The 8,998-nt window shown below is 49.2% G+C and overlaps 1 protein-coding gene across 1 annotated transcript in view; it reads right to left on the bottom strand.

Moving 5' to 3' along the window:
* Positions 1-5,667: 5,667 nt before the first annotated feature.
* The window catches only part of tusc3 (tumor suppressor candidate 3), a 60,682-nt gene continuing 57,351 nt past the window's right edge, over positions 5,668-8,998 (bottom strand). Inside the window, exons 9-10 of the mRNA XM_062555523.1 lie at positions 7,296-7,386; positions 5,668-5,825 (exon numbers count right to left, since the gene is read on the bottom strand). Of these exons, the coding sequence (XP_062411507.1) occupies positions 5,810-5,825; positions 7,296-7,386 (107 nt within the window). The 3' untranslated portion in view covers positions 5,668-5,809. The remainder of the gene's footprint in view (positions 5,826-7,295; positions 7,387-8,998) is intronic.

The raw sequence follows: 8,998 nt of genomic DNA, 5'->3' as shown, positions 1-8,998 counted from the left end.
TACCTCGACGAGATCGATCTGAATCACTGGCTGCTCTGCTCCCCCTTATATTCTGTTCAGAAGCGCCTCCTTCTGAGAACGTCACCAGATCGTGTTTAGCCAATCAGAAAAGGCGGAGGAGCAGAGGATCCAATCACAATGGTGGAAAGTTTCACCCTCCTCCATTTTAAAGAATATGAGCACACTCCTCATTAGGTCACTATGTTGAGTCATAGTTGTTTTGTGCTCTTTTGCTATAGTTTGGGTTTTCTGGTTCTTTCCAGTTTTCCAGTTTGCATCTGTTTTACCCTTTCAACCAGCTGGCACATTGCCCTCACTCCTGCTTGAGTGGAGAGTCCCCTTTCTCCTGTTTCACTCTTATTCAGGACATGTTGGTACATGCCTGTACATGCCTGAACATGTTGATTCATGTTGATCCTCTCTTTATAAGCATATGGTATTAAAGGTTATGAATGTATCTTATCACTATATGTTATTCAAACAATATAAAAGGAAAAAACACCACATCCTCTCCATGGTGAGCAAGAGAAGATGACTGCAAACCTGCATGGGGATCCATACGGAGCTGTTGTGCCATTAGCTTGAGATCCCAACAGTGATGTATATCCTGATCTTCCCACTGCCCAGGAACAAGACAGAGAGGAGTCTCCCTGCTGGTGGTTCCCTCTACTGAACACACACACAGCAAGGTGCCAGCTAAAGCGATGGCAGCCACAGAGAGAGCACCAGTGGGAGTGTGTGTGAGGCCTTTACTATATAGATGACGTGTGTGTGTGCGTGCTTGTTCTCCTTCACCACACTATCACCCGTCCCCTATCTAAACTCCCCAGGAGACAATGTGTTTATAGGTCCATGTTTAAATAATACTTCCCCCTCACCCAACCTCAACCACACACACACACACACACACTCACACACACACACACACACAACAAACACAAACATACCCTCTTCGCTCAGCCCCGTGTCGCTTTATGCGGCAATTTATTTTAATGACAGGCTCAACGGGTGGTGCTGTTGGTGCGCCAGCAGCCGGGAGGGCGGATATACAGCTTTATGTATACATTTATCGCACCAACAGTGCTCCGCTCCGCTCCCACCTGGCACCGCCGCTGTTGTGCCCGTCCCGTGAGACAACTATAAATAATCTCCACTACTTTCTTTTCTCCCCTCCCAACACTATAGCGTGTCAGCCCTTTCTCCTTCCCAGCACCTCGGCTCACTCGTGAGTCACTTGGAGATGAAAGTGTCTGTCAAATTTTTATAAAAATGTAAATGCCACCATGAAGTGCCACCCAAGAGCCGGCGTTTGCTAAATGACGTGCTGAGGAAGCCGTGGGGGAGCGAGAAGGGGCCCTCTTGCCCCTGCCGTGCCTTCCCTCGCTCGCTCGCTCTGAGGGTTTTACCCATCTTCTCGCGCCACGAGCGTCAAGACTGCAGAGCAGCCAAGCACAACCACCTCCAAACATATCTGCATTCATCACCACCACAGCCTGCCAGCAGCAGGACTGGGGCTCGGTTTGCTCTTAGTATACGACAACTCCCCGACACTCCTCTCGTCAATTGGTCTTGAGCTGCGTGTTCCCTCCCAGTGCAGTAATCTCAAACGTACAGAGCGCTGAAATGGATGGCCAGAAGAATGGCCATTTCAATTTTTGCATAAAAGAGGGAGTGAAAACAAACAACATAAAAAAAAAAAATGTCCATATTAAAAATGCAAGGAAGCTCCCTGTCAGTCTTTGCACCCACGCCAATATGACGTGGGTGCGGCTTTTCATGAATGCAATTAACTCTGAAAGATTTGCTTTGTCGTTTCATTTTTTAATTATGCTAAAAATAAAAGGGCTCTTTAATGTTCTTTGGGAGCGGGGAGATTGTAGATAGGAGTGGGGAGCTTAACACGCTTGTCCTTTTTCAGGATTTTGTTTATGGGAAAACAGACTTAAAACGCCCACTTCGTGAGAGGGACGCTATCGGAGCTGTCATCTCGGGCTTGCTTTCTGTTTGAAGTGCAGAAGAAAGGCTTTCTTCCAGGAGGGGCTGAGTCTCCTTGCTCCCGGCCCCCAGGGGGGAGCGGTGCCGCTTCGGTTTTGTTCCAGCTGAGCACTTTAATTAATTAATGATTAATTAGCGTTGATTTAACCGTTAATTGAATCCAGATTTGGATTTGAGGCCTCTTGATTGTTTGCGACTCGCTGGAAGAGCCTTTTTTTTGTTGTGTCTCGGAGCAAGAGGTGCTTGTTCGTTATCCACCGCGCGGTTATGCCAAAGACAAACTTCTACTCTGCGCCCTCGTCGCCAAACTCGCTCGAGTCAGTCATGTGTGCATCATCAGCTACTCATGTGCAGCTTTTCTCCTCGGGGACAAAAGATGCCACTAAATGTGGTGCCACTCTGCTGCCAGCGGGTGTGAATGGGCCTCAGTGCGGGCGCAGTGCGGGCGCAGCCCCAGTGCTCTCACATAATTGAAACCTCATCACATCAGCAAAAGTGAGGCCTTGCCGTTGACAGCTCGTCTCTTTTCATGGAGGGGAAAAAACAAGAGGCATAATTGATGCATCAACTGTGAGACAGATCCACCAGAGCCACGTCTTGTCTTGTCTTTAGGCCACACGTCTGGGAGAGGTGGCGAACGTGGGGCGGAGGACGCTTTGTCTATCAAGCCGATCTTCAGCGCGAAAGAGCGAGAGAGCGAGCGAGAGACCGAGCCAGTGAGCCTAGCTGCTTGAGAGCACCATCGCCTCTAGTCCAGGAGCCTGATTTAAATGGAAGTCAGTGTGGGAGCCGGTCTTCAGACAGCCTCTACCTGTGTAATTACAGCCCAAACAACTTCAAAACCTCCTGCTCTTTATGCAAGACGAGTGGAGTGGGAAATAAAGAAAGATAGCGAGGGAAGGGGAGGGGTGGATAAAAAGATGGAGAGAGCGGGGAGGAGAGAGAGAATGAGGGGAAAATAATATATAAATAAGCGGGGATCATGCAATTAAATGTTCACTTTCTTGAAAGTTATATTTAGAGCACATGAGAAGGAAATGCAAATTGCGTTACGTAATTCTTGTTTTTCTGATCCCCCGTCCCTCAGAGAATTAAAAAAGTCTAAATGAACATGAAATCAAGTGGCGGCGACAGCAAGTGACTCATGTTGTGAGATGGCCACAGCAACAGCAACCCTCAGCGTTTACACAGCCAGACGCCAGAAGAACTGACCGCTGACCACTTTAACAGTGTGAAGCGTTGTCTCTCACAGCAGCATTTAGCTATTGTGCCATGTCGGCATGTCACTGCTCTCACCTCTCTTAGCTATTGGGTTTATTAGATAAATTGTGTGTTTATAGGCAAAAGAAAAAAAAAACACTATGATCTGGGGGAGGAGTGGATTCCTCTGTTCCTGGTTGACAAGCACATGAAAAGATGGCTTTCTGCAGGGAACTAGCAGGCCTCCAGTCGTCCACTAATGCACACATGTGGAAATGGGTAGCTGTCAAAAGCCCCATCAGGTTGCCTGTGATGTTGCTATCTCACAAATGACTGCATGTTGAGTATGCAGCGATCACAACACACAGCTCGTTATCTCAAAGGAAGCACGATGCTGCCAAAGCGCCGAGCGATCCCGTTTCAACGTGGACGACGTGCTGGAGTCGGTTAAAGAGACCTTTAGGTTCAGAGGCCTGGAGACTCAGACGAGCACATCGGGGGCGTCCCCGTTAGCTCCCGTCCTCGAGGAGCGGACTGACAACAGAGGACGACAAGAGCACCCCCCTCTCTCTCTGAGTCACTCCTCTGCACTCTCTCATTCCCTCGCTCCTCCAATTGGCATGCCATATCACTCATTCTTTTCGTGCACAGACGGAGGGAGCGGGGAGGGGAAAGGAAAAAAACGACTCTGTGACAAGGGGACTGAAGCCACAGCCAGGCGAGAGCGGGACAGAGAGCTGAAGAGGGAGAGACAGACAAAGACAGCCATTCTGAGACCAGGACAGAGACGCTATGCTAGACAGATGGGGGGGTGGGGTAAGATGGGGGTGTGTGTGTGTGGGGGGGGCACAGACAGAGGGATGAAAAGAGGGAGACAAGACGGAGAGGACGGTGGCTTTTACTGTAGCCGGCAGCCAGAGCCACCCGTGGGTGGGAGACTAGCGAGAGTAAACGGAGAAACAACAACAACAAATGAACAGCCAGACGCCACAAATTGGATTGCCACTTCATCCCCCCCTTTAGCCTGGCCCGCACACACGCAGTCAGATCTAGTGGCACTTCATAATGCCCGCTGACAAGCCGAGAAGAATTACCAGATGCTCTCGGAGCCTCTAATCTAATGGCGCACCACTTTGATTTGATGTTCCGCTGCCCCGCGATTGAGATCTGAGCGCGCTCTTAATGCAATCCAGTTGGGGACGCGAGCGAGCGCGTAGCAATAGCGGAGTTATGCTAATGAGGCCGGGGATGACATGGCGGCTCTTTGCTCTCGTGTGACAGGCCCGGGGGGGCTCGAGCCAAAGCCTCTCCATCAGCGCGGCGACGGCTGTCTGTAGCCTACTCTACTCTAAATTCTACTGTACTGGGGAATGGAGATCTCCATTAACGCACGCATAAACAGGTCATCTCGCAGCCGCATGGGTACGCTAATGTAGAGGAATACACCTACACACACGTCTGCTTAGGGACGCACATGTGCACATGTACACACACACACACACACACACACACACATGTATGCACGTACGCACACGCAGGCCCACATACATACGCACACACACTTACACACATACGCACTGTAACGCACACACACGTACTGTACACACAAACACGTACGCACACAAACACGTACGCACACACACACACCGTTTAGAATTTATTGGTCTTTGGCATATTTATACCTCTCCTATGGCCTTCTACGGCTGTTTGTGGATGAAGGTGAGGAGAGAGGGGGAGAGGAAGAGAGAGCAAGATAGAGAGAGAAAAAGAGGCGAGTGAGAGAGATTGGAAAAAGGAGAGGAGGGGTGGGGTTAGGGAAAAAAACTGCAATTGAGGGACAAAAAGAGAGAAACCAATCTGCTGAGGCTGCACAATAGCCCCAAGACAGGATTCATAAAATAGCAATAACAAATAATACATTCTCTCTCTCTCTCTCTCTCTCTCTCTCTCTCCCCCTCACACTCTACAAACACACAAAAAGACATATACGTCCAAACACACACACACACACACACACACACACACACACACACACACACACACCAAAGCAAAGTGTACTGTTAGCAGCATAACCTACTAGAACCGCAGACCATTTGAAATCATATGAAAGGGTGATCACCATGCCAGGTAAAAAGAGGGAGTCTGTGTGTGTATGATACATGTTTTAGACAGCAAACACAGTAGAAGCTTCACTAAACACTACCCATTCCACCATACACAGGAGCAGGCAGGCAGGCAGGCAGACACACACACACACACACACACACACACACACACACACACACACACACACACACACACACACACACACACACACACACACACACACACACACACACACACACACACACACACACACACACACACACACACACACACACACACACACACACACACACACACACACACACACACACACACAGTACACCACAGTAATGGGCTTTGGGTTGTCAGAGTGAGATTTATTTTCCTTTGTGGAGAAACAGCATCTTGGCTGGATTGTGTGTTGAGATCATGTGCTCTGCCCATGAACTGATGGATGTTCCAATGCTCTGGGTCCTCCTGCTTCCATGCCAGTCTGAGAAGTCTGGGGGTGGGTGGGGGGGGCACATCTTTACTTAATGAGGAAGCTGAAAAAGAGAGGAGAGGAGGAGAGAGAGAGAGAGAGAGGATGAAAGACACATAATAACCATATAAGGAGATGAACAGCAGCAGGAGGAAGTGTTGAATCAGAAAGGAGGTAGAGAAAGAGGATGAAAGAAGAGAGAAGATTAGATGAGTGCATTGGAGTGTTTCTACCCGCGCGCATGTGTGTGTGTGTGTGTGTATGACAGAGTAGATGAGAGGAGAGCAAACGAGTGTGTGATTATGCCGTGATGAGGCGGCAGACTAACCCTGTCATCTCGGCGCATTATCCCTCGGAAGCCACCCCAGACGCAAGGGCTGTTTGCAAAGTCTCCCCTCCGTCTTTGTCTCTCTTCCTCCTCTCCTCTCCTCCGTCTCATCTCTCTCTCCCTGCGCTCGTCTCTCTCTCTCCCTTCCTCCCTCCCTCCATCACGGCGCGCTGTGAGGGCCTCATTACAAGAGCATCGGTCCCAACACCCAAACAGCAGTCGCACCACAGCGGCACCGTGTGCTGTGCTATGAGCAGCGTCTTCCAAAAACACAAACAAACCCCCGAAAATCCTCCAGCCCCGCCGTCCACCACGTCCTTGCCCACCCAACTCGCACCCGCCCCACCGGACCCCCACGAGGAGCTTTCGCAACCCCCGGCGCCTCGCAGAGCTTCTCTTCCAAAAAAAACTTCACTGAGTCACGAGGCATCTGTTCCATCTAAGCCTCCGCACAAAACCTGTCTGTCATTAAGAGCTTCCGGTTTTCGGCGATGCTCTTTGCGTGGCGTAAACGCGCTGATTGCGATGCGGTGCCACAGCTAAGTGAAGTGATTCGGGTGTTGGGATTCGCTGGGGGTACGGAGGGTGCCGTGCCACGGTGTCACGTTCCATTTCTGGCAAACGCATCAAGCCGCGTGCGTTTCATCGTGCTGAAGTTACTGTCCCCACGGCAGCGATAACACACATCAGTCCCCGTGTTAAGACCCCATCCCTGATGGCAAGGCTGAGGGGGTTTCAGTACGGTTACAAATGGGTTCAGTCATGGGTGTAAAGTAATGATGACTTGCATTTTTCTTCCACTTGTCTACTGGAGTTGTCTAGAGGTGAAATGGAGTAGGCTTATGGAGCACAAATCCAGAGGAAATAACATGTATAACTTACGGTCCTGCTTGTTTCAATCTGTCATGGAACGCATGGACAGTTTATGAGTAATAAAAGTGTTATGGTTAAGGTTGAACCATAAGCACTTTCGCTCATCACTTCATTGCTAACATGTTTCATAACAGTCTGGTGGTCAAGACAAATGATTCCAATAAGTGAGCTCCACTTCAGACTGATGCCAGCGGGCAAAAGTGAGGGAACCTAACAGTTGTACATCAGCTGCTGAGGCTGGCTGTAAGCCTGTCCAAAGAGATCCATTCTGCCAGAGAGCCAGAGAGCGCACAGGCCTGTCTTCAGCTCACTCCCTCCCCAGTGCCTTCTTACCTGTACGGATAGCCGTGGTACTTGGACCTGAAGATGGACAGCAGGAAACTGAAGAAGAAAACCACCAGACCGAGTCCCACCAGGCAGATGACTGCGAAACACACACACACACACACACACACACACACACACACACACACACACACACACACAAAGACACACACACACACACACACACACAAACGCACACACACACACAGATAACACACACACACACACACAAACGCACACATTAATTAGCATCTCTTCCATTAACGCCCCACAGGATACTGGTGTAGAGATCACAATGGCAACTGCTCTGGAAGATAAATAAACAAATAAATAAAGGACAAGTGAACAAATAAAGGACGGTGATGATGATAATTAGTACGCAACAATGGCTTCTTCCATTAGAGGATTAACCGTATGCTGTGAACTTTGATCTGGGCATGTTTTGATTCATTAGCTTTTTTTTTTTTTATAATCCCGGTGCAGACGTTTTAAATTAAGCCCCGAGTAACGGGAGAAATAGTAATCAGGACGTAAAGCTCTCAAACAGACAAACACGGCACACAAGTGTGGAGTCAGCGGCTTGGGCTTGTGTTTCTTCCGCTCGCTCTTCTCCACAAATCAGATAGCCTTTTAACATCATTTAAGCCCTGGCTGGTTCACTTCGCAGACATTCCCTCACAATCAAGTCCGACATCAATATCTCCAGGGACAACAGAGAGCTCCATCAAAATTCAATTATGGCCAAACAATGAGATGGAATATTATCAGGTAGATGTGCAGAGGATTCGGCCAGGTGTGTGCGAGTGTGTGTGTGTTTCTGTGTGTTGTAAACAAATGCACTCTCTGTGTAAAAGATAATCCACAATTTTAAGTCTCTGTTCACATTTCCCTGTGGTCCTAAACTGTTAGCTGGAGTGGTAACACACGCACACTCACACTAAGAGACACACACACATATATATATGCATACATGTGGAAGTGAAAGGAAAACAGTGGCAGCTGTTGGCCAAAATGAGAAGCTAATCTGGCGTTAATCAGAGCTGTTTAACCTCTCCTGAGCAAGGGCGCGTCCAATTACACCACTGCCGTCACTGGCTAATTTCCAAATTAGTCATCCAGAAAAAGCCTTGTTAAAACTGAGAGCCCTCCTTGTGCCATGAGAGGTGTCGAGAAGGGGTGAGCAGTGTATGCATGTGTGGAAGTGTGCACACTTGAGTGGTTTGGGAGTTCAACATTTCACACGTATGCAAACACTCATAAAGAATGGGAACGTGCAAACAGGTTGCGGAGCTAATCTTCATCTGTCGGTCATCTTCAAACACAAAACACACGCACGCACACACACACACGCACGCACGCAGGCTCACTGTAGTCGGGCCCCGGTGACTGGCTGGACTGTGAGTGGGGGAAGCCAAGAGCGATTAAAAGTGGAGCGTGTGGCTGAGTGAAGGCGGCCCTATCCGCTCCAGCGCCGCGACACAATGCCCGCTGTCGATCGATACGGGGATAATTAAGGAGCCGCTGGGGTGGTGAGGCGTAGGAGTTAATTGTGTGTGTGTGTGTGTGTGTACACAGAGTCCCATAGTGGTGGCTGGGGAAACTACACTTTCAGTGTGAGGCTTTATTAGAGCAGGGAGAAGCACTTGGCCTGCGTTTCTCATAGAGGCCAAATATGAGCTTCAACACACGACATGCTTACATGAAGAAAAATC

The sequence above is a fragment of the Sardina pilchardus genome, chromosome 2 (genome assembly GCF_963854185.1).
Source record: "Sardina pilchardus chromosome 2, fSarPil1.1, whole genome shotgun sequence".
Lineage (NCBI taxonomy): Eukaryota > Metazoa > Chordata > Actinopteri > Clupeiformes > Clupeidae > Sardina > Sardina pilchardus.
Note: the sequence above shows the minus strand (reverse complement) of the source record. Positions and strands in the feature narration are given on the sequence as shown.